We start from the raw sequence: 24845 nt of genomic DNA, 5'->3' as shown, positions 1-24845 counted from the left end.
ACAACAATTTCACTCCTCTCCTTCAGGTTAAAGAGCTGTTTCCAACTTCTGGAGATGGAATCCAGAATCCATGAGGTTTTCCCAAGGGCCAGGGGCAGGAGCTCCTGCTCCGACAAACAGCATCTCTGAACGAAGCAGTGCAGGAGACCCCAATCCTGGAGGACCACTCCTGGTTTTTGTTCCAGCCCAGCTCAGTCACATTAAAGCCTTAATGATCTAACTAGGATTAATTTGAACATGACCGTTTTTCAACTTTTGAACAAGCTGGAAGTGCCTTTTAAGTACTGCCATTTCACAAGTCCAGTAAAATCAAACCTCTGAGTACAAAGACATCTTGTAGGTGTTCCAGTCAGGCGATTCAATCAGGGTAGTTCAATCAAGGCTTCAATGCACAGTTAAGAGTGGAAAGGCAGTGATGTGAGAAAGAGCAGGACCAGGGAACCCCTGGAGTACTGTATTGCGAGGTACGTGTTGCACATAGAAGATGACGGGGTGAAAACAGCAGGAAGCCGCACAGCAGGGATTTCTGGGAAGCTGCTGGGGGCCTGTAGGCCACAGGTATTTATGCAAACAGAAAGAGCAGGCTGGCTTTACAAGGCAGGTTTTCAGTCCCCCAAATGAGTCATGAGCCCGACATTTCCCCGGCAAACTCGTACCTTAAACGCGTTGAGCAGGGTGATGGAGTCGCTCATTGTGCTGCCGGAGAATGACATCTTGCTCCTGTGCACGGAGACAGAGACGAAGTTGCAATGGAGCAACCGACTGAACTACCCACAGCATCCCGAAGGAAAACTGGGCACAACAGAAATTCTAATGCCCCCCCCCACAAGGTGACACTGCACGGCAGACCAGACAAGTACTGAGGGTTTAGGAAACAGACTAACTGTAACTAGAAGAGAAACAATGCAACAAGGAGCAACGATCCTATTGTTTGCTCATTCTAGTTCTGAAGGTGACAAAGGTTTCTCTACGTCACCTAGACGGCTGGAGCCACAGCCTATTTGTGTGTGCTTCCACATTCACCCTAACTGATGAATATTTAGTCTTAATTGACATTATTTTTCAGGTGTGAGAGGAGGGAATCCAGTTATATCAGAGCCCACCTTCACCACGGCTGTGTGCTCATCACTAATTCGCTTTTGCTCCATGCAGTCAGTTTGTACAGCTGTACAAGAAACCAGGGAAAGTTCCATGGCTCAACCCTGAGCAAGCGCTCCCCGATTAACTTAGCAACCCACAAAAGCAAGGTGCAATGTTCAGAACAGCTCTTAAGACGTGCGACTCTCTAATCTTGGTTCATGCAGCATCTGACACCTAACAAAGGCTCAAGAAAAGGAATTTTGAGGAGCTTTGGAGTGACAGCGTTTAAGATGGGTCCTGCTCACAGTATATGAACACCTAATTGAACAGAACTATGTATTGCAAAGGCAGTTATTGTTCACTGTGACTATACTGCTTCTTACACACCGTTCGGCGGCCCCCCAGTGACAAACGCATAGCAGTGGAAACGTCACCCACCGGTACCCAACCAGGCGCTGCAGGAAAGGCATGGCAAAGAAGCTCTTCAGAGACAGAGCAGCAGCTAACAGAAAGGGGAACAAAGATCCGTTTCCATCAACGATTAACAAAATCATTCGAGATGCAGTGCAAAGCTAATCTGTTACAGTAGCTCACTCCTTAGAATGTTAATGTGCTTGCAAAACAAAAGACAAATTAAAAATGCCCACCCATGTCAAAGAAAAGAGATTTGGCCATCTAATGTGTCGTTTATTTTGGCAGGTTGATGCACTTTTACCTCAGTTCTGGATATCCTAGCAGGTCGTGCGATTATCAAATAAGCAACAGAGCAAGCACAGTCATTATGTCCAAAATAAATTGAATTACAAAGTCCCAGGATGTTTTAATTCACCTCGGGTCCCCACCCGAGCGGAGCGAGCAAGATCGGTTTTCGCCGTGCCGAGTCTGGTTTGCGGCTCAAACCGTCCTGCAGGAGCTCCTTCCCTCTCCAAGTCGAGAGGCCTCCTTACCTATGATCAGGCAGTCCTCCAGACACCCGAACACGTGGCTCAGCACAATCATCTTCCCCAGGTGCAGGTCGACGGGCAGGTGAGCGAGGACCCGGCCCAGGAAGGTGAGCTCCCCATCACAGCTGTTCGCCCCCTGCCTGTCCCGCATCACCGACAGAGCACCCAGCTGCAAAGACGCACGCGCTCGCCGTCAAAGGTAAGAAGCGGACATCACAAACCGTTCTTCCCTGGTCCACACGTCCAGCTATCACCGTTTTGTCACCCAGTTAGTCCCCTGCGGACAGAGCAGCTTGTTGTACCGAGTGACGGTACATAGCACAATGCATTATGGTCTGCATTCATGCAGCGGGGTAGTCTCCTGTCTGGCTGCGCTGGTGCGGGCACTGCTCGGTTTGATCTTGGACGTAAGAACACTAGTGCACGCGAGTGTGAAAATAACACCGAACCACACATGCCAACCGAACAAAATAAGGTGTAATGGTGCAGCAAAAAAATGATGCAAAGCTGTGGATTAGGGATGATACTACATGGGGGAGGGGGAGGCAATGGATTACTTACTGAGACAACTTACCGATTTTAACAGTGGGCACAAAAAAAACAAGATCTGGCAGTCCATGAGGCGGAGTTTGGGGGGAAATGACCGAAGAGCACCGAGGAATTGGCAAGGTCCATGGGAAACAAAGCGACAGGAACACAACTCAAGGCCACAACCTCTGCCCAGGTGCAGAAGAGGCTGCGAGCGAGTGGCTCACTCTTGCACAAAGTGGCCGGTGAGAAAACTACACGGGGAGGCGCATTTATTTTAATGTTGTATCCAAAAGGGACTGGAAAAAATGCAGAAACAACCTGATTTGCTCGGGGTTTCGCGAGTGTAGCTGAACGGGCCTACGGTTCAAGCCGAGGTGTGGTGCACATGGCCCAGCTCAGACTGCCCCCTTCCCTCACTCGCCTCCTTGAGCTGCAGGACGGTCCGCTGGATGTTGGCCAGTTTCGGGGGGGACAGGGCAGTGCTCAACACGGAGCGGGGGTCCCCCATGTCCAGCAGCTTTACCTTCAGCAGGGTGTTGGCCAGGGGGGAGCGCTGGAAACACAGGAGGAGATGGGGGGAGGAAAACAGATTTTGAGAACGACAAGGCTTTGCTGCATAAGAAAAAAAAATCCACTGGGGCCTGTCCCTAAATTCAAGATAAAGTATTTTTAAAATGCTCTACCTCTTCCCCTGAATATCTGACATTGTCTACTGTGTGACACTGTTACAGTACCTTAAAAACACATGCTAAGATGCACTACAGCCCTGACACAGCAGGCAGAATTACTTGCATCACCCTGAAATTAAGAGCTGTGGAGCTCTACACACTTGAAAATGACTAATGCGATAACCAAAACCAAAAAATTCAAAAACCGAGTGATTCAATAGCTGGGAGCACTGTCTTCACAACTCCATGACCACCAAGACTAGCTGCCAACATGACCGAGAAGCCCAGGCTTGGCTGGCATTACCAGCATTTCGGGAACCACGAAGTCCGGGATCTCGCTCCTCCAGAACTCCCTGGTCACCAGCCGATAGCAGAAGCCCTTGGAGACTCGCCCAGCGCGCCCTGCGAGAGGGCGACAGGAACTGCTGTCTACAGGAGGCTCTTTCCAGGCGCGGTCAGCCGGAATGTAGCGGTCATGGCACCGACCGAACGAAGTCATGTACAACAGCTTCGCAACGGCGGATAATGGAAAAGGCACATCAAACACATTTGCTCTAACTAGTTCTTGGGGTCAGACTGTAGATGATCCAGCATTATCTATACTGTATATACCCACATACACCTGCAAACAGATTTTATATGCCCAAAGTATTAAGTTCCTCCCATAATAATGTGTTTGGGAAAAGCCCTAAATTAATATACTATACATACCTAGGATACAGGATACTAGGAAATCATTAATCTTCCACCCTAACCCATGGGTATGCATATTCATCTCTGGGTTTTTAACTCCACATGGACAGGTGCACAGATACTTGCACTACTATCATCAGTCACTAGAGGCTCACTCACACTTCAGTTTAAAACCTATCCTGACAGAGGCCTGCGGGAATTATTTTCACGTGACCAAATTGGGTTTTGTTATCTGCTTTTTCTTACTGGCCCGACCACCAATTTGTTAGTGTTAGTGGGGGCCAACAGGGAGCGCTCACCCTGTGGTCTGTGTGGGTCCTAATGCCCCAGTGTAGTGATGGGGACACTATATTGTAAACAGGTGCCGTCCTTCGGATGAGACGTAAAACCGAGGTCCTGACTCTCTGTGGTCATTAAAAATCCCAGGGCGTTTCTCGAAAAGAGTAGGGGTGTAACCCCGGCGTCCTGGCCAAATTTCCCATTGGTCCTTACCAATCATGGCCTCCTAATAATCCCCCTCTATGAATTGGCTACATTACTCTGCTCTCCTCCCCACTGATTGCTGATGTCTGGTGAGCGTTCTGGCGCACTATGGCTGCCGTCGCATCATCCAGGTGGGGCTGCACATTGGTGGTGGTGGAGGGGATCCCCATTACCTGTAAAGCGCTTTGAGTGGAGTGTCCAGAAAAGCGCTATATAAGTGTAAGGAATTATTATTACATGGTGACCTACAAATAAACAGCCTTGATCACATTGCAGAAAAGAAAATCTCAACAATATATCAATCCTGCCACACACCTGCCTGCACCTATAGATCTTAATTGTCGTGAAGATGCTACAGAAGTCCGTCAGTACTTCATAAGTGAAGTGAATGTGGTACCTCCGCACTCTACCAAAGGCTACGGTTTCTAAAACAATGAACATCTTTCAGTTTTACCACAGCTGGACAGAAAAGCTTCTATAATGACCATACCTACACCACCTCAAAACAGCAGACATTCTGCTTCAACAGGAAAAAAAAAAATAAAATAATTAGCCTCGCTCTTGTAGTCTGATTTTAAGACAAAAATAAAGAGCCCCAAGTTTAAAAACAATAACACGCTCGCCGATAAGCTCCGAAATGGCTGATCCAAGCCCATCGGACTGGGTAGCACCACCCCATGGCTCCTCGACACCCTGCACAGGAAGAATTAGTCTAGCAACCCCTCAGCACGTGGACAGACGTCTCCGTGTGCAAGCAAAGCGCCTTGTGGTTCGAGACAGACCGCTCTGCAGGGGAGGGAAGGACTGTGAAGACGGGGATCGGCGCGACGAGACCTGCCAAGCCTCACCTCGTCTCTGGTTGCAGTTGGTCTTGGAAGCCCAAGTGAGGCGCAAGGACTGGAAATTGGTTTCTTTATCGCAAACCAGGTGTTTCACCAGGCAGAAGTCGATCACTGCCATTTCAAAAATAAAGCAAAACAACGAACTCGATTTACAGCCTGTAATGACGTTTTATTTCTAAAACAATGTAGGTGTGTTGAAAGCAAGACAATTAGATTGGACCAGTCACCTAAATTTAATCAATCGCATGAACAGCAAAAGAAAGGCACTCACCATATTTAACATCTGGAACCGTTACAGAGCTCTCGGCTATGTTGGTGGAAAGGATGACCTGCGTGTGGATGAAAACGGAAACGGATCATTGAAAGGGGAGAAACTGAGTGACCGCGCTCATGCGGTCAAGATCGGTTAATGACTGGACTCTGGGCACTCCTCTGAAGGGGTGGGAAAAACCTCTGTATCTGGATGCTAGAAAGAATAAAAACTACAACTTGCCTCTCACTGAGCAAAACACCATCTTTGCAAGATACATGGACAAGCACCAGCAAGGTGCTTAACAGGTTATTTTACTCGGCTTAAGATGAAGAATTTGTCATTCTAGGTTCAAATATGCATTGTGTATTAATTATGCAAGCAAAACCAAAAATGGTCGTAAGGCATATCTATCAGCATCTCCAGAAAACATCAATCTCGGCCATATCGCCCACTTCCAGAACAGGGGGAGAGTAGTACCTTCCTGTATCCGGGCACCGGCGCCAGGAAGATGCCGTTCTGCTCCTCCAGAGTGACGGAGGAGTGCAGGGGGTACACCTGCAGCCTGCAAGACACAAGACAAACCATCAGCCCCGCGGCCCTCGCGCACCCAGGCTCAAAGGGCTGACCCGGGCTGTGGCGCTGCCTCTGGAAAGAAAGACCTCTCACAGACTCACGGCGCTGTGACAGGCCAGCCGGAGAAAGAGGTGCAATTGCAGATCATCGCCCACTAGAGGGCACTACATGGCCTCTGGAAATCGCTTTTAATAAGTCACAGCGGGGATGAATTAGGAGTTATCTGGCGATACGTTGAGGAATGCACCCTCAGATGGGAGCTGGACTTTGCCTTTGAATTTACAGGGGGTGCACAGTGGCAGCAACACTTGGGGTCCTTTTTCATACAAGTCATTCTGCCTTTACTGGTCTTTTGAGCTTGTGTTTACGATTTGAAAGGCAGGAAGTATGAACCTCCGTGGGTTCTGTGCGTGCTGACCCTGGGGACGGCCCGGGTACAGTGGGGTCTATCACAGGCGTGTGCCCGCTGGCCTGCGCAGGTACTTCAGGACGTACGCTTGCCCCGACTCAACCACCCCCCTCCCACCCAGCTCCGCATGTGCGCTGCTCACCTCTTCCGCACCAGCTTAGCTAGGGCGTCCTGCATGCTGTTTATTTCCGACAAACCTGGGAACACACAGAGGAAACTCTGCAAGTCATGAAAAATGAGTCTCTGGATCGCCTTTGCTGCAGACGACAGAGGAGACATAAGAGGAACATAAGAGCTACAAAAAAGGAGATCACTAAGCCCATCTAGCCTGTGTGGTAGTCAGTGGCATCTTCAATAACACCTCCGGATTATTTTGTTCTGCCTGTTCTCCATTTTAGAAGGATTTCCACGTAGTGCTGCACTACTGTAGTTTCTCGTTCAATAACTCACAAATTGCTCCGGCACGACCTACTGCTCCTGGTTGAAAGCCATGCTGGTTCTAGACAGCCGTCCTCTAGTCGGGTCAGACTTGGATCCCTAGCCTCACATGGGTCTCTTCAGAGAGCGGGTCAGAACGCGCGCTCTACTGTCACAGGAGGTTTCCAGACCGAGGCGTCGCCTACCTGGCAGGAACACCAGGACGCTGCCTCGCTCGGGCACGGCTGGAGAGCCCTCCTGCTTTTCAGCTCTGCGCAGGGAAGAGCGAGGCAAATCAACACAGTCCTAGGCATTTCAAACAGGTTCTGCAAACACCTCTTTACAGGGCCTACTGTGTAGCCACAGAATTAAGAGAACCCCACACTTAGCCAACACGCCCCCTTATGCTAAAGTGGACCTGAAACTTGTAAAACGTGTATTGAAATATGGCAAAGCCTCTTTTTTTTTTTTACACAGACATGCTGTTAGATGAATGCATGTTTTTTTAAATGCATGGAAAACTGCAGGCCCTGAGACGCCAGATAGCCCTCGACCCCTAGAGGCGGCCCGATCTCCCGCGCACCTCTTCTCCCTGGCCTCCAGGTCGTCGAAGCTCTGGATGAGGCCGACTGCCACGCTGTACATCTGCTCACTGATGTAGGGATCCTGGGGCTGCTCCACCTTGCACACAGCAGCACAAGCATTGGGGTCCTTGTACATGCTGTACTGATGCAACAGAACCTACAGGCCCCATCCCGATGTGAACCAACCACTTGTGTCTTTAGGGCACTTCCTTAAAATAACACGGGAAATGTGAAATATCCAGCCCTCAGAGGTGGCTGGGAAAGCACACAGGAGCCTGTGCACGCCAACCCAACAGGTTACCAAGCACGACGGGTCAAAGGAATATCTGTTTTTGTGCAGGGAAAAAAAAAAGCCAAATTTAATAGTAAGAATCTTTTCAGTCAGAATTTAGGAAATGGCTAAGGGACAGTTCTCAACAGATATGCCATATCACCAGTGATATATGTGATATCACCAGTGCAGGGTGATATGGCCAGCAGCCATATCACCCTGCAACTCCCAGCTGGCAGCCCACTGGAGCTCAGCAGGTGTGAGCCTGGTCAGTACCTGGATGGGAGACCTCCTGGGAAAAGCTGAGGTTGCTGCTGGAAGAGGTGTTAGTGGGGCCAGCAGGGGGCGCTCACCCTGTGGTCCACGTGGGTCCTAATGCCCCAGTATAGTGACGGGGACACTATACTGTAAACAGGTGCCGTCCTTCGGATGAGATGTAAAACCGAGGTCCTAACTCTCTGTGGTCATTAAAAATCCAAGGACGTTTCTCGAAAAGAGTAGGGGTGTAACCCCGGTGTCCTGGCCAAATTTCCCATTGGCCCTTACCAATCATGGCCTCCTAATAATCCCCCTCTATGAACTGGCTACATTACTCTGCTCTCCTCCCCACTGATAGCTGATGTCTGGTGAGCGTTCTGGCGCACTATGGCTGCCGTCGCATCATCCAGGTGGGGCTGCACATTGGTGGTGGTGGAGGGGATCCCCATTACCTGTAAAGCGCTTTGAGTGAAGTGTCCAGGAAAAGCGCTATATAAGTGTAAGCAATTATTATTATTATTATTATTATTATATGTTGAGCTTTTCCATTTTAAAAAAAGTGTCCCATTTCCTTTGCTCTTCATCTTTCTCAGCAGCTCCTTAAAATAAACACGGATCACTGAGATTTTGCCCCGACTGCGTTTAGCTCTCTTTTTTCCTGCGATTTGAAAGACCTGCTAGCTGCACAGGTGGGGAAGCTCCAACCAGCGCAGGGGCACCTAGGCGAGCAACCACACCTCCCACTAGGGGGCGACAGTGCACAGAGACCACACGGACTTCTTACTTTGAAGGTTACAAGGTGCCTCAAGTCGTCCAGGTAGAAGTCTTCGACAGTGTAGGCTACACCCTCCACCTCAAACACGTAGGCTGGGCTCATCAGGCTGCGAATGGGAGAGCTGAAGTACTCCGCAAACTCCTTACAGTTAATGGTGGCGGACATAAGGATGACCTGCACACATGGATAGTAGCAAGGTTCAGGGAAGCAAGACAGTCTTGCACTTTTTCTTTGCACTGTATACTCCTTGCAGCTCCTGATTCTTTTTAGATCCTGGCCCTCAGTCACCAACTCACATGACATCTGATACTACAACAGAATGCTTACTCTGCCCAGATGTAACCCGACTTCATAAGAAGTTCCCAAGATTATAATTCGCCCACATGACAAAAAGAAATCCTGACTGAGCCAGTCTGGTCCAGAGGAGGGCGGCTGCCGGGCTTTGCGAGCCCTCACTGGGGGGGGGCAGCTCACCTCCCCTGTGCGGGGTGGGACCTGCTCAAGCTTGGAGCTGGAAGAAAAAAGGACCGCAAGAGGACAGACCCACCTTCACGTAGCGCGAGTTGGAGTACAGAAGCTTGCGCACAACCAGCAGCAGGAAGTCCAGCTCCTCTGTGCGCTCGTGCACCTGAAACGAGAGACCGGATCCGTCAGCACCACCCAGACCGACCTCCCTGCTCCTCGGGCCCACAGCACCTTCACCCGGGCACTCGCAATCGGAAAGGGAGCCAGCGTGGTGAACAGAACCCTTCCCATTATACATCATTTTAACTGACAAGCAAGCCTGGCTAACTCCATAACAAAGGGTCTGAATGGGCATGAAGGAACGGGGAAAAAGAATATTAAAGTTGCCCGTCACCTAATGAAATTTACCAAAACGAAAATCCCATGATAATTTTTAACAGACGCCAACTGTGTCTGGAAGTAGACAGTTTAACCCCGATTAAGGACTTAAGAAATGACCCCAATGTAAAAGCATCCTCCACACTCAAAATGAATTGGCAGTTTAAGAGCTGGTGGCCCGACAGACGTTAAGCCCCAGCGTGTCAGCCAGCAGGCGGGGGCACAGACGCACCTCGTCGATGAAGATGTGGGAGAACTCCGTCAGCGTCTTGGCGTTCACAAGCTTCTGCAGGAGGACCCCAGTGGTCATGTAAATGAGCCGCGTGTGCTCGGTCGCCACTTTGTCCAGCCCCACCTGCTCACCAGCGGAGGAAACAAGACAGGCGGTCAGCAGGAGCCGCCGCCGCCGCCGCAGACTGGCCACCCGTGCCGCCAACCTACAGAAGCCACAGAGCCCAGAGAGAAGGAACAACCCAAACGCCCTCTGCCCTCTGCCCTCTGCCCTCTGCCCTCTGCCCTCTGCGAAGCTGCTGCACAGCCAACCAGCTGATCCGCTCTTCGGGAACGGCCAGGGAGCCCCAGGCACTGGACAGTCACTCCACGCGGGCCCAGGCATTCAGACAAGAGGCACATGAGCATCAGCTAAACCCCTGCCCGCTGGAGGACAGGAACAAGCCGAGACCAGCCGAACTGCTCGAGACCCTTCCTAGTAAGACTCGCCACATGAGAGATGGCTCAAAAGATCTTCAGCCTTCGGCCTGTAATGGGACACCTGACTGCTCTCCTGCCTAAGGTTTGGGTTATTCAATTTATTACAAACAACTGTTAGCTGCGAGCTTAATTATTTTAAATTTGCCCCAATCTATAAAGTATCTCGGAAGAGGTAAATTTGTCAATGCAACAACTTCTTCAAAATCAGTTTCACTTCAACTTTGTTTTACCTTATGGAAAAAGAACTGTAAAATTCCCGAATGCCTTTCAAAGGTCGTCTTAATGCTAAACAGTATGTTTCTATAGAACGCTGGGATGTAACATTAAGCTCATTACACAATATACCTTTTTTAAAATGTAAAATACAAGACTGATAACTCCTACAATATAAGGTTTGGAATTCACCGCCTCAGTCTTTTTCCAGCCACGCTAGCTAGCTCTTCTCTTCCACAAACACTGCCCCCCCCTGCCCCGGGAGTTACACTGCACCCGTCTCCTCCTGTAATCGTCAGCGCACGCCCGGCCGCCAGGCACCGTGACATCACCCATCTCTGCGCCCCGCGCAGCGGAGCAGGAGTTATAATTAGACCGCTCCTCTTCGCGGCTCAAGACAATACAGTCTGACAATCTGGAAGCATTCCAGCATGTTAAAATGTTTTTTTTTCTCTCCCGCTGTAAAAGAAACGTCAAATAGGATTTCGTATGAAGTGTTACTAGAGGGAAAATGCATCCCTCTACAGTGCTGGACTAAGTCAATGTCCTTAACACGGCTTATGCAACCACAAAGGGAAAGAGTCAATAATTGCACTTCCTTGCTAGGACTTTTATACAAGCCCCTTGCTTCATTTTACCCAGGGGGGGGACATCTTTCAATGCCATGATAATATTGCCAGCACCACCACATGCTTTTAGACTTTTTGAGCAAGACCTGCATCATTGGCTTGGGCACGGTATTCATTCTAGAAACGCCTCCACATATGCAGAGCAGGCAAGAGAATGGGTACCTGCAGGATTGAAGTCAATTTAATTACAGTACAATGCGCATAAATAAAGAACACAAACCAGCACTGCTGTGGTACAGTGCGCCATGTATGTTTTTGTTAATTATCAGGTGTACTATTACAACAACTCTGCACTTAATAAGGCATGAGATAACTGGTGCAGCGAGTAGTGCCAGGGGCCTGGGCGCCTTCCGGATGGGCTGAGCAAGTTCATGTGGGTTCTCTCGGTCCATCCGTTTGGTCAAGAGGGGAACTGTGGTAAATTCAGGGCACAAAGGAAGGGGCAGGTTATCAACGCAACAAAACAAAAAAAACAACCAGAAGTCTTTTAGAAGCTCTGGAGGAAATGTGGTTCTAGGAGCACCTGCCCGTGTCCCTTTCCCCATTCTGTGTGATCTGCTAGCAGCAGGACAGCAGAGCTCAAATGGCGCCCTCACGGGGCTTCACTGCCTCAGTCCGGGGTGACGCTGCTCCTACCTGATACCCCACCATGCTGCCCAGGATGCACTTGCGCTCGCGGGCCACCCAGCGGGCGATGCTGGTGGCGCCGATCTTGCGGGGCTGGGTGACCACCAGGCGGCAGGGCACGTTCTGCTCGTAGTAGTAATCCAGGATGAACTGGGGCAGCTGCGTGGTCTTGCCACTCCCCGTCGCGCCGCGGATGATGACCACGGAGTTGTTCTCGATCAGGGAGATGAGCTGCCACACGGCGAGACACAGGGGGGACACCGTACTCGCAGCGAACACCAAGGCACGTGCCTCGGCTCTTCACAGGCAGACAGTTCACATATCCGGTTACAGTCTGCAGTATGCCACGGCAGTCAGGTAACAAAAAGACCAGTTAGACACCAATGTATGAAGTATGCGGAGCGGTGGCTCTGTGGCTAAGGATCTGCGCCTGTGGCTAGAAGGTTGCCGGTTCAAATCCCGCACCCGGCAGAGGAATTTGGACTCCCTTGAGCCCCAGCTGCTCCAGGGGCGCTGTATAAACGGCTGCCCCTGTGCTCTGACTCCAAGCTACTCTCTCCCGACCTGTGCGTCTCATGGAGAGCAAGCTGGGGTATGCAAAAAGACAAATGCCTAATGCAAGAAATTGTATATGGCTAATAAAGTGATCTTTTCTTATCTTGTATTACTGTAACTCTCCTTCGTGGTATCTTCTGACCTAGGAGTGTGCAATGATACAGAGCTCTGCCTAACGTGGAAATTGTTGATTCAGTCTGTATCTCTACTGTACTCTTATGGGATTAAAATAAACATCAGTGGTTACCATGGTTTCTAGCTGCATGTTAATGCTCGCAACCACTCTTGTGCTCAAAACAATGGCCAGCACCAAGGTCAGACCATCAGTTTTCTCCACAGGTCGGCTCTATTCTTAACAAGGACCCAGGAAGTGTTCTCAATGCTCAAAGAAAGGCACTGGTGTTTGTCAAAGCTCACATGCAAAATTGTCACTGACTGACTAGCCGTCTACCAAAATAAAACCCCTTATCTACTTTTAAAACACCATGCAATTGCTGCATGATGCTAATGGAAAGAAACACGTTCATTGGGACGCAAACAACAGAGATGAAGAAGATGTAAAAGCATATCTTTGATGCAAGGATTCTGTGCAATTAGACCTCACTGCTAATGTCTGTGCTCAGCAATGCACAAAGTAAAAATAAAGTGGATTACATACCTAAAGACTTTCACAGATGAATGTTTCTGCTCTCCCGGGGCCTTTTTTAAATCTTAAAAGGTCTTGGCATTTTGTCGTGACTAATGCAAGCACAAAGACTCTTCTTCAGCTTTACAGGATATTGAACAGTTGCAAACAAAGTCGTTTCTGCGTTCTGATCACTCACCTCCTCTTTGTTTTTTGTGATGGGCAGCTCAGGGTAATTATAAGGGGCCAGGACCGGGGGGGGAAGAGAGTCTGAAATAAAAATTAAAAGAGGGATAAAGAACAACTTCAATTCTTACTCTCATATTACAAACTAACTCAGGGACACAGAAACAGACAATGAGAAGTCACGTGGATTGACACTCGAAAGATGGAACATCCCTGTATTAGTCTTCCAAAGCACAAAACTGTAACAGTGCAGAGCGGTGGCTCTATGGCTCAGGATCTGTGCCTGTGGCTGGGAGGTTGCCGGTTCAAATCCCACAGCTGGCAGAGGAATCCTACTCCATTGGGCCCCTGAGCAAGGCCCTTCACCCCAGCTGCTCCAGGGGCGCTGTACAATGGCTGACCCTGCGCTCTGACCCCCAACTTCTCTCCCTGTCTGTGCGTCTCGCGGAGAGCAAGCTGGGGTCTGCGAAAATACGAATTCCTAATACAAGAAATTGTATATGGCTAAAAAAAAAAAAGTGATCTTATCTTATTCACGTAGCACTCCTCTGGTACAAGCTGTGGGATGGCAGTCGAGTAAAAATGAGTTAGTACTGGTAAAGTTCTGCATCATCACAGCTATCTATCCAACAGCAGACAGCTGTTAAAGTAGTCTATATAAATGAAGTGCTTCATAGATGTCAGTAATAGATCTGGCTTTAGTATAAATTGCCCGTCACTGCTACAGTATAAAGCAGGAAGCATGTGTGTGCGTGGGAAGTGCCTTTTGTAGAACAAGACCCTTTGTAGGGGTGGGGCACTCCAGGCAATCGCAATCCATCACCCAGTGGTGTAGAATTCAAGCTCATATTCCAATTGACGTCATGAAGTTCGGAATAACATGCAGGCAAGATGAAAGATACAACTCTGCTTGAGTCAACAAGTGTTTCAAGAAATGCCAATTGCAAAACCCTGAATGGATGAACACTGCTATTCAACAGGAGTCGTTTGAATTTCTGGCGTCACTCACCAGCTAAAGCAGTCAGCTGTTCCTTCTTTATCCTGACGTCCCCCCCTCGCGGGCTCTCCCTGGGACCCTGCTCCTGCTCGCTGCTGAGAAATGAACAGTAGATGTAGGATCCTATTAATTAAGGAAGATGCAGCAGAGCAAGAATTTGGTTGACAGCGTATATTAAAGGGGACATCTGGCGAAATCAGCGAGCGGTCACTGGTCAATTCTCCAGCTCACTTCCACACTCTCGGTGCGGGACGGGGCGAAGGCTCCAGTGAGCAAGGCTGGCGGTGCTGCAGAGGACTGGGTGACCTTGTCCGCTAGCCAGTGCTTTAGGATAAAAACCAAAGATTTTCTGAGGTTTACATTCCACAGAACAACACAGGGAAGAAAGACACTCAAGGCCAAAAAAAAAGCCTCATTACAAAAGTGTCCTAAAATCCTTCAAAATCAGAAGATAATGGCAGAGATTATTTGAGTGCAGCTGAACTTCAAAACCACATAGCCTGAATGGTAAAACACCGACTCCTCACGTGCCTGCCTGCTGAGGGACAGGGACCGATTCACTCCACACGAGGTGTTACTCAGGTGCAGTAACTCAGATGTGCCCCACTCTATGCTGGTGTATTTTAAGAAAAAATAACACATTCTTCAGCTGGAGACGGCAGGCAGCGGAAACACTAGCATCTAAAGTGGGGAAAAAAAAAAAATCGGGTCTGCTCTAACGAATTTCATTTAAAAGGACGAGGATCAATCTCCAAGACAAGCCGAGCACGTCTACAGAAACAAGGAAATAAAGTCGTTGGCAGGGTCAACGTGGCCAGGAGCAAGAACCACTGCGACAGGGCTGCCTCTACTTGCAAAAGGGCATCTGTCATTTCCAACTAAGCTCACTCCCGAGCAAAATCTCTTATTACTGACTCTGCTTCCCCACACACACAGGCGCGACGCAGCCTCCTGAGGAGGGGCTGTCTGGCTCCCTGCCCTGACCCCCCGACACCCCGACTGCTGGCGCAGCTCTCCTTCCCTGCCACAGGTCTGCCCACACTTCCGCTCGAGTCCAGGATACCCGGTCTTCAAACACCGGCTTCGTTTACTGCACACACAGCCACCTCGGGACAATAAAAAAGCAAAGAGATCTTCCAGCCCTCAGCGAGACCCCAAGGGATTTAATCTTAGCCCCCGCAAAAATAGCAGCATCCCAACGTTTTCCTTTTAATTGTAAATACAATTCCTCTCTTCTTTTTCCACCACAATGATCTCTTTTCAAAGCAGAACACCGTTTTGTCACCCAGGTTTAATTAAAACGAGTCTGCCGTCTGTGGGCCCAACCACAGCAGAATTTCACAATAGTATGTATAAATCCCGACTTTGCCAGAAGAACAGTGTCACAGCGCATCCTTTTCTGAACAGATAAAGGAAAAGACCACACGTGGTGGACTTAGTTGCCTCCTGTTGGGCAATTTTAAACCCACGCACCTGGAGGTGTAATGTAATACAGTAAACCACCTTGCCTGCCTGGAGTGGGTCACACTGCTCTCATCCCCTTGTGAGGAACACAGGCTGGGCTGGAGAGACCCTGAACCTCCCGGACAGAAAGCCTGCACCAGCACGCAGGAGGAGGGAGAGGAGCCGATGTGGACCGTTCTGATGGGGGGGGGCTGGGCGTCTCCGACAAGAGGGCACGGAAAAACGCGACGCGGCAAACAGGCAGGAGGCACTGGGATTCTGGGGTTCGAGCCCAGTGGGACTGTAGGCGACTTTTCTCGGAATGGTACAGCAATGAGATCCCCACGTTCCCTGGTGCGTGGAGAAAGCTGGCCGTGCAGTCCGATGGCTCCCGACAAGGGGACGTTTCTGCACACAAGCGGCTTCACATTCGATCAGAGGGAGGCGTCACGTTTCAGAAGTGAAACACGTGGCTCTGCAACCTCAGTGCTGCCGGACCGTATTCCTGTAGGCCCATCAGTACCACAGGCCTGACCAAGAGAACTACGGCTACAGAACGTGAACAAAGCCTTCCCAACAATATTCTTGGAGCAATGGAAGTTCACAGGGAAAGGAGTCCATTTAGATTACCTTTGGACAACATTCTGTAACATTTCTAGAAGGAAAAAGGGGGGTTGTTTTCCGGTTTGTCAATTACTTTTACAGGCTCATCTAGATGTCCGATATCTGCTCTAGAAAGCAGTGAGCATCGTACAATCTCTTTCTTGAAAAGAGCGAGAAAGTAAATATGACAAACACTAAAAACAGAAGCCGTCTGCCAGGATGTCACCCAGCGCCGAGTCGGACCTTTCTGAATCTCTTCTGCAGCCTCTTGTGTGTGAGCTTCCCGGCTGCTCTCCTGTGAGCGGGGTTCAGGTCTGTGCTGCAGCGACCTCATTGTGTCCTGTGTGTGTGTGTGTGTGTGCGCGCGCTCTCTCACAGAGGCAGGCCCGGGGCTGTGTGCTGGGACAGGCGGCAGTAGGAGACAGACTCCACATCTGTCAGCCCGGAGCAGACTCGCTGCGCTCAGAGCAGCGAAGCGCACTGGCTCAACTTTCTTGTCTTTTTTTTTTCTTCTCCTTTTTGAAACGAGAGGCAGGAGGAGTCACAGGAGCAGGGAATCCTTGCGGACATACCACACACCGCCAAGGAACGAGACGCCTTCGTGCACTCAACTTTATTTCCCCCCCCGCCCTCCACTTTTAGTCAGTGCTTTGATGACGAACACCAGCGGCAAAATGACATTGTTTGCAAGAGACATACGGAGGAAGAGCAGGGGGGAACCGGCTCCTTAAGAAGCCTACAGTGTGGGCTCAGCCTCTCTCGGCGTCTGCGGAGTCTCGGCACACAGGCAGGACGCAAGTAAGTACCCGATTCTGCTATTCCGCCTCACAGCAATTGTATTTTGAATAGCACTATTTTACCTAGATTTATTCCTGGTTTTTCGCGTTTTGTTTAACAATTTCATTCGATGCAAAAGCTTAACTACAGAGTTCTCAGTTTATGGATATTCACTATCCATGCTGCTCCATCCACACTTCTGCTGAACAAAGAAAACCAGCTACAGTGCACAAAGAAATAGCATGATGTCTTTTTTCAGTCACGGGTTTCAAAGCTCTTAGGTCTCCTTTCAATCTAGCTCTGCTACAATTATCCTGATTTTTAATTTTTTCCCACTTATTACGCTATTATTGCTTGAGAAGTACGATGATGCTCTCCATTGCCCAATGCTTTCGTGATAAATTACTTGAGAACTGCTCTGTTAATGTTGTCCTGCATCTAATATCAGTATGAAGGCACCTCCACCAATTTCTTAGGTTTTCAGCAGCACCGAGTCGATATGTAAGCCACAGCCACAAAACTTGTGTAGGAACCTGGGGGAGACCCAGCAGTCTGTGGCTTCTATGGAGATGTGCCACCTCGATATCTTCCACCTACTTATCACCTTCTCTGAGCGTTGGTAATGTCTTAGACCCAGGAGGGGCTTTGGAAAGTTGGACTGGGGTACTTCTGCACCTCCCGGTCTAACCTGGGATGGTGTCCTTCCATGATATTTCATGAGAAGTGTGCACTGCAAGAATTACTTAATTGAAAAAAAATATCTGTGACTTATCACGGAGGGGTGGAGGGGGTGCTTTCTGGTCCCCGTCTCCCGACTCGTCTGCCGTTACACATTTGGAAACGAAAAGGCGGCTGTGCTGCTGCGCTGAGCCGCGGCACAATGAGAACAGTCAAATCAGTGCCCCACGCAGCTCCTCCCTCTCTTGGTTCTGAAGTGAAACTCGCAGGCCAGCGAGAAGCAGAGGGCAGACAGAGCATCCGCGCAGCGTCGGTGTGGTTAGCTTCCTCCGCCTGCATGATCCCTGCCTGCAAACACGGCTTCTGCAGGAGCCACCAGCTCGGACACAGAGCCCCTGTTAACCCAGGAGGATCATTTCTGCAAACGAGTCTCTGGCAGAGCTGAAACCTCCCAGCACCTATCAAACCGATCACCCCACACCCCCCACCTCGCAGTACAAGTCCCCTGTCCGGCTCCGCTGTGCTGTGCTGGATGAGGAGGCCATGTGCTACAGCCAAAGATGAAAGAACAATTCCAGGTGGGAGCCAATTACAGCCCCGTGCTGCTCGGCAATGCCTCTGCAGAGCCCTTGCACAGAGCACCCTGACAGCAGCACCGTCGGCCTTGACCGGCCGGTTATATCCGCAGCACAGAGAGGAAAGAAACTCCCATTCGAGAAAGGCACACTGGTGCCTTTTTTTTAATAGGATCTCAAAAGATGTTCTAAAGGAACTCCTCACGTCAGCTCTTTTGAGTGCAGTCAAAAAAACCCTGATAAAACAAAAAGGAAAATGAAGCAGTGAGTGAGGAAGGAGGGGGTGGGGCAGAAGTCAGAATAATATCTGGCCAGGCGTTAAAGAGAGCCGGGACACCGACATCTGACTGGCAGCGCTGACCACGTAACGGAGGTCAAGGGGAAAGAAGGGCAACCAGAACACAGCAGGGCCCTTGTCACAGGTCTGCCAGGCCACTGAAAGAAGCCATTTCGAATCCTGACCCTGGTGCTGCATGTACTGTATATAGGAAAAGGAACCTGTAATAAAGAGAGCCAGCAGGTTACTGCATAACCCTAAGAGTAAGAACTAATTCTCCTTATTCCTGAACCTCCTGTGCGTGCTGCTCAGCCCCACCATGCCGCTGTTCGGCTGGATGAAGCGGTCTCGGGCCGAGGGGGAGCGCGCGGGGGGCCGAGGTCAAGGGGCGGGCGTGCCCGGCCAGATGCTGATCCGGGAGCTGCTGTGGCACGTGGAGGAGCGCGGGCGGCGGGCGCGCGGGGCGGAGAGGGAGCACCGGCGGGCGCACCAGGGCGGCGGCGGGGGCGACTGGCACTGGCTGCCGAGCTACCCCAGCCTGCGCTCCCTCATCCCCGCCTCCGAGCACCGGCAGCTGGAGCACCTCTGCGCGCAGATCCAGCCCGCGCACATCGCCGCCGTCCTCTCCAGGTAAGCCCCACGACCCACCGGCGCTGGACAGGTTTCAGCACAGCCTTTGTGAAGGCAGGCCAGCGAGACTCGAATACTGGGCTTCTGCAGGCAACAGCCCCCAGCTTGACGAAAAGGCTGCGTAGCCGGAGTCTGATTTGCTTCCCTGAAGGAAGCGAAACGCAAAACCAAGACTTCCTCGCTTCTAGAGATGCGCCAGTGGGTCTGGCTGGGGCACGAAGCTTCTATTTTCTTTGCTTGCTTGACCCATCCCCCCCCCCCACGCTGCAGGCCATGCCCATGATCCGGCATCGCTGGCTAAGAGTTATGTAAACGTCATATAAAGAACAGAAGAATACTACGGCAAGAAGGTCATTCTCCAACGCCAAGCTCAGTTTTTAAAATGTGCCCGAGCTCAGGGGAATGTCTGGGTGTGAAGTGATGAAGTGAAGCATGCAGCGACGTTTCCAGAGCAGCGCCCCCACGCCCACAACTGGCCCCTGATCGCTGCCCAATAGCTGCAGCAGCAGCAGGCGCAGGCGCAGGGCATCGCCAGCCCCTCGGGCCCCCGAGCGGAGAGCAGTGCGCTGGCGAGCGGGGCGTATGGTGCCCGGCGGCTCTCAGAAATGTCGGGGGGGGCTCAGCCAAAGTGCACTGCGGCCTCCTGCTGGCCAGCCAGGGGCTCTCGCACGTCCACAGTGGACACACAGCTGCACCCGAACCAGGCTCATTGAGCCATTCGTCTTACCCATGATGCCCGAGTTGTAGATCGCTCTTTTATTTCTTCTGCAGACCTGAAAGAAATCGTTAGCCACCGCCTCGCACACCAACACCGACCCGCATTAAACACCAGCCCAACACGCAGAGGGAGAAAGGAGCAAAGGGCATTCAAAGCAAAAGTATATACAGAACCTCAGCCAGATCTCTCTTCATTCTCAAAACACCTCATGCTAGGCTTCCGGCGCAGCTTGTTCTGGGATGTGCATCGAACCGCTATTAAATGTTCATCGCAGTGCCCATTACTTACATTGGTTAAATTCAATTTAAGTGTCTCCTGACGCTTTGAGTAACCGTGAGAGAAGCCCAGCAATGAAAAGGAGCAAATCTCTTTTTCCCCTCCCATAGCTCTGAGTTTTTGGTCTGTGGCTTTAAATGCAGATCGCAAAGTTAATCGAGAGCAATGCACCAGCGCAGTGCTGAAACTTGAAGTGAATATCCCTCTCCCCTCCAGAGCTTCTGCACTACATTATTACACAACCTCCAAAGACCGATTACACAACAGCTCTTGGCTCCCTCAGCACACACCCATGACTAAAGCTGCCGAGAGCCAGATTCAAACCCCTCTCCTCCCTTTCCGTCTACACGCCCCAGCAGAGCAAGGACAGTCCATCCCAGCTCCCCGCCGCTCTTAATGCGCAGGCAAACTCCGATTCATATCTACAATACCGTAATCGCTTCTGTCAGAATGGGGTTGGTTTTGCCGCCATTGCTCTTGCTCTCAAGAGCGCGTGCACACGCACGGAGCTCTCCTGCTGCGTAAAAGGACTGATGCCCAGGGAGGAGGGGACTGGTCACAAACCGAGCAGAAGGCATGCATGAGTTACCCCCACCTGCAGCTCTTGCAGCCAGCCGCACGCACGGGGGCTGACGCACGCACGCACGGGGGCTGACGCACGGGGGCTGACGCGGCGCTGTGCTCTGCCCCAGGTTCCGCGAAGTCCTGGCCGGGAACGAGGTCCTGCCCTGGGAGCTGGTCTACGTGTTCAAGCAGGTGCTGAAGGACTTCCTCAGCCGCGAGGAGGAGGAGCAGCAGCAGCTCAGGCTGATGGAGGCCTGGACCAGCCGGTACCAGATGAAGCAGAGCTTCGTCACGCCCACCGTGCCCGACTGCGACGACGCGCTGAGGGAGGAGATCCCCACCATCTCCAGCTACGTGGACCGCAGCATGAGGGGGGCCTGCCCCTACCTGGCCCAGAGGGTCTGGGACCTGCCCTTCTACTACCCTGCCCCCCACAACTGCCCCGAGGCCTACAGCACCACACTATAGCTGCCCCGCCCCGCCTACTCCAGCCCCACAGGGACAAGCCGATGCAAAAATCTCCCCCCCCCCCACCAGTCCAGGAAACCTACAGAAATGCAGAGCCCAGCTGAGGTAGGTCTCTAAAAGGTGGTGTAGCTCTGCAACAAGGCCAAGCACCACCCCCCAAAAAAGTACCTGAGAAACCATCCTGCCATCTCCCAACAAACATCCATTTTCCTGGACCCAAGGTCGACCACAGCAGCAGCTTCCAGGACTACCTGGAGCCCTGCAGGCCAGCGAACGTCCTTCGGAAGACAGCGGCCTCGAGACCCCGTCACTCACCTTATTAAACAGTTAAAAACCCCGACTGAAGAGTTCCCCAACTAAAAAAAAAAAACTTTTGGGGAGTGGTCCCGGTGGTACCCCTCCACTCTTTAGATCACCCCAAATTTGGGCACTCACCCCTGATCTGGACTCTTCTATTAACCAGCACACAGATTCTCTTGAATGTGTTCTAAAGGCTTTTCAAATAGTTAATTTGGGAGGAATTCTCAAATCATTATTGGAAGATGTTCTAGGAAATTCAAATTCAGGATTAAAGACTGAACTACAGAAAACAGAATATAGACTAGGGGGTGACTATTCAAACTGGGGTGCTCTAATGAGCAGAGTACCAAACGGATCTGAACTAGGACCACTGATCGTCGTCATTCAGATCAAGGAATGATGCTAGATTCTGGTGGCGTTAAACCAGGCAAGTTTCCAGACCATCAAGAAACAGAAGGATGACCAGAACACTGCAGAAACAGCAAATGAAAACAGATAAGATAACACCTGGCAGACGTTGCTTAATGTACTGCGGATTACATGCAGGTAACGCAGACAAACTACAGGTACAAACCATCTTAGGAAAAATGTTTTCCATCTTCACAATTAGCAATAAAAACGTAAAGTATACATATTTGGGTATATAATAAACAGTACTATCGAACTGTGCAATGCACTAATAAGACCTCATCAGCAGTTTTGTACAACTTTAGAAATTTTACAATTTATCATTACATTATACAGAAGATGTTGGATAAAGGGAATATCCTGCACTGACGGGCTGAAAAAACTGAATCATTAGTTTTGAACAGACAAAGCCATGGACATGGTTTCAAGTACTCAAAATACTTGCCCTCAATGGCACCTACAGGATGAACACTGTCGCACACACCAGAGGACACAACTAGCAAATAATGGGAAGTGCATTTTAAAAAAAAGGAGCAGGAGACACTTTACACAAAGTGTTGTGGGAGTGTGAAACAAGCTAGGCCAGCCACAATGCTGGAGCAGATATCCTACTATTTCTTGAAAGAAGCCAGGCCAAGATCCTTGGACCAGCTAACTACAGGCAAGAAGGGCTACATGGCCTCCTTTAGTTGGCTCTTGGTAGAAGCCTTCCTAATCTAATGGTGTTGTGTTCTTATGACCTGTAAAATGCTTATTCTACACTGCCATCCAAGAACATACTGTATGCAAGCCAACCTGGTTGGACAGGGATGTATCTGCTAGAGTGACAAGCAGACTACCATCCAAGAAGTGAAACGTTCGAACCCGGGTTCCTACCAACGACTCCTAAAATGACTCCTCCTTTACCTCCCGATACAAGACCGGAAGATGCTGCTCCGTTTTTGTCTTCTCCTTTCTGCACCAGGTCTGCAATAACAGCTCTGGCCACGTTAATAAGCGGGCATCGGCCAGAGTTATCGCAACCTTTTTCAAAGACTTTAAATTCCTCCACAGATCTAGAATGTCTGTTTACATTAAATTTCAACATCAATTAAAGTGAAGTTAATAGATTAAGTTACTGCAACAGCTAATTAATGCTATTTTTTAGAAGTAGGCTATGGAACAGTACAGGTTCACTACATATTATTTCCAAACCCTCTCCAAATGTTTGTCCATGATAGCTGCTGATATTTCACATTATTAAGCATTAAGTAGGAGTACAATGTGTTTTGTTCTTGCAAGGCAGTTGAAATATACAATAGTTGCATCATGTTAAGAAATGTACTACAGAGTAACATGCAGTAGTTCTACAGATTTATAGCTGACATTACTACAAGCAACAGTGTATAGTATTACAGCAATGCTCCTGTTCTTTTAGAATAACTTTCCTGCAATTTTACAGCATTTTTAAGTATAGCCTTTACAAATGAGTATTAGCTTAAAAAAATGTAAAGCCATTCAAGTGACAAGATCACCTCTGAGCTGTTGCTCGTTCTTGGAGAGTCAAATATCTTTTCTGTTGAACTGAGATTAGGACAATTAACTGAGCTCTTGTTAGACTTCTACGGGACTTTGTTTTTTTGTTGTTGATCATTAAGAACATGAACCGAATTACATGAAATAACCTAAACAATACCTCAGGAGCCTGAAAGTTATTTCTGCAGTAAATGATTAAACTAACTGTGGAACAGACTCTGAATGGAATAAAAGGCAGATATTTCTCTCTCTCCCCAGGAAAGTTGAGACCCTACCTTATATGCTGGGATACCAGAGTAACTTACATGCAAATCGAATGCAAAAATAAAGTATGAAGGGACCAAAACAGCCTGTATTTCATTCTTGTCCCCATAATGGTTTTTCCAGCTCTTGTACAGGACAGTGGATTATCTGCCTCGCAGTGCAGCTGGCAGGACCACACCGACGCCCGCGACTCCAGGCACACTCCAGGGACACCTCCGTGTCCAGGAGGGGCGGAGCGGTGGCTCTGTGTCTCAGGATCTGCGCCTGTGGCTGGGAGGTTGCCGGTTCAAATCCCACGGCCGGCAGAGGAATCCTACTCCGTTGGGCCCCTGAGCCAGGCCCTCAACCCCAACTGCTCCAGGGGCGCCGTATAATGGCTGACCCTGCGCTCTGACCCCAGGCTTCTCTCCCTGTCTGTGTCTCATGGAGAACAAGCTGGGGTCTGCGAAAAGACGAATTCCTAATGCGAGAAACTGTAAAGGGTTAATAAAGTGATATTATTAAAAGGAGGTGGGCGGGGCTCCATCAGGGGCTGATGGAAAGACGGTGCCAAAGCCCAACGAGCTGCCTACAGCAGGCTGACCTGCAAACAACAGGTTTCCCCCCCCGACCTGTCTGGGGACCCCCTCCTACGACTCGTGGTAGCCAGCACTGCACACACAGCAATAAGGTCCCGTCAGCAACTAATGGGACCCATCAGAGCCAATTAACTACAGCTCAATCAAACACCTGAATCACAGCCGGTCATTAACAGACACGACAAGACCATGGGAGCTCTGAGGCTGAACATCAGAAGTCGGCACAAGGGAAACGGTAGATCCTGCAGGGATCTGGGCAGCGTCATTCAGTCCAGCAGCCTCTCACAGACCTGTCGAGGTGCCACCCATCTCCCAGTTTGAACTGATCATTTTTAGTTGCGGTCCGAAAATAAAACTCAGAGCGGCGAGCACCTGGAGGACAGGAGGCGAGTCGGGCTGGGGCTTTTTTTTTTAATCCCGCACTCCTGGAAATCCGAACCGCTGCCATCGAGACGTGGATAACCGGAGCCCAGTGTACATCCCAGGATGGCCTCCAATCCACTCCGTTACAGATCTGTTCCTTAGCTGCTGTATTGATTAGGAATGGGGCGGCTGCAGCAAATCTACGGAGCGGAGCGGACTGGACTGGACTGGACTGGAGGGC

At 50.1% G+C, this 24845-nt stretch overlaps 2 protein-coding genes across 3 annotated transcripts in view; one reads left to right on the top strand and one right to left on the bottom strand.

Moving 5' to 3' along the window:
• tdrd9 (tudor domain containing 9) overlaps positions 1-24845 on the bottom strand; it is a 40314-nt gene that overhangs the window by 14239 nt on the left and 1230 nt on the right. The window contains exons 2-18 of one of the 2 annotated variants that reach the window (XM_069193110.1): positions 14180-14259; positions 13184-13254; positions 11814-12035; positions 9857-9979; positions 9329-9409; positions 8791-8955; positions 7477-7574; positions 7100-7164; positions 6619-6673; positions 5972-6056; positions 5513-5570; positions 5248-5352; positions 3528-3625; positions 2977-3108; positions 2028-2193; positions 1519-1582; positions 657-720 (exon numbers count right to left, since the gene is read on the bottom strand). In XM_069193110.1, coding sequence (XP_069049211.1) covers positions 657-720; positions 1519-1582; positions 2028-2193; positions 2977-3108; positions 3528-3625; positions 5248-5352; positions 5513-5570; positions 5972-6056; positions 6619-6673; positions 7100-7164; positions 7477-7574; positions 8791-8955; positions 9329-9409; positions 9857-9979; positions 11814-12035; positions 13184-13254; positions 14180-14259 — 1732 coding nt within the window. Of the gene's footprint in view, positions 1-656; positions 721-1518; positions 1583-2027; positions 2194-2976; positions 3109-3527; positions 3626-5247; positions 5353-5512; positions 5571-5971; positions 6057-6618; positions 6674-7099; positions 7165-7476; positions 7575-8790; positions 8956-9328; positions 9410-9856; positions 9980-11813; positions 12036-13183; positions 13255-14179; positions 14263-24845 lie in introns of both variants that reach the window. The other variant, XM_069193108.1, reaches the window with a different exon arrangement.
• On the top strand, positions 16594-23805 carry rd3l (RD3 like). Its single transcript, XM_015350126.2, has 3 exons — positions 16594-17011; positions 18833-19150; positions 20837-23805. Exons 2-3 carry the CDS (start codon positions 18840-18842, stop codon positions 21174-21176), a joined length of 651 nt encoding a protein of 216 aa, XP_015205612.2. The 5' UTR covers positions 16594-17011; positions 18833-18839; the 3' UTR covers positions 21177-23805.

This window comes from Lepisosteus oculatus, chromosome 8, assembly GCF_040954835.1.
Source record: "Lepisosteus oculatus isolate fLepOcu1 chromosome 8, fLepOcu1.hap2, whole genome shotgun sequence".
NCBI classification, from domain to species: Eukaryota; Metazoa; Chordata; class Actinopteri; order Semionotiformes; family Lepisosteidae; genus Lepisosteus; species Lepisosteus oculatus.
Note: the sequence above shows the minus strand (reverse complement) of the source record. Positions and strands in the feature narration are given on the sequence as shown.

What these genes read in the sequence shown, in the direction of transcription:
- rd3l (XM_015350126.2), top strand. Translation starts at nt 18,840, where the DNA reads ATGCCGCTGTTCGGCTGGATGAAGCGGTCTCGGGCCGAGGGGGAGCGC. An exon ending in ATCGCCGCCGTCCTCTCCAG is followed by an intron (nt 19,151 to 20,836) that starts GTAAGCCCCACG and finishes GCTCTGCCCCAG; the next exon opens with GTTCCGCGAAGTCCTGGCCG.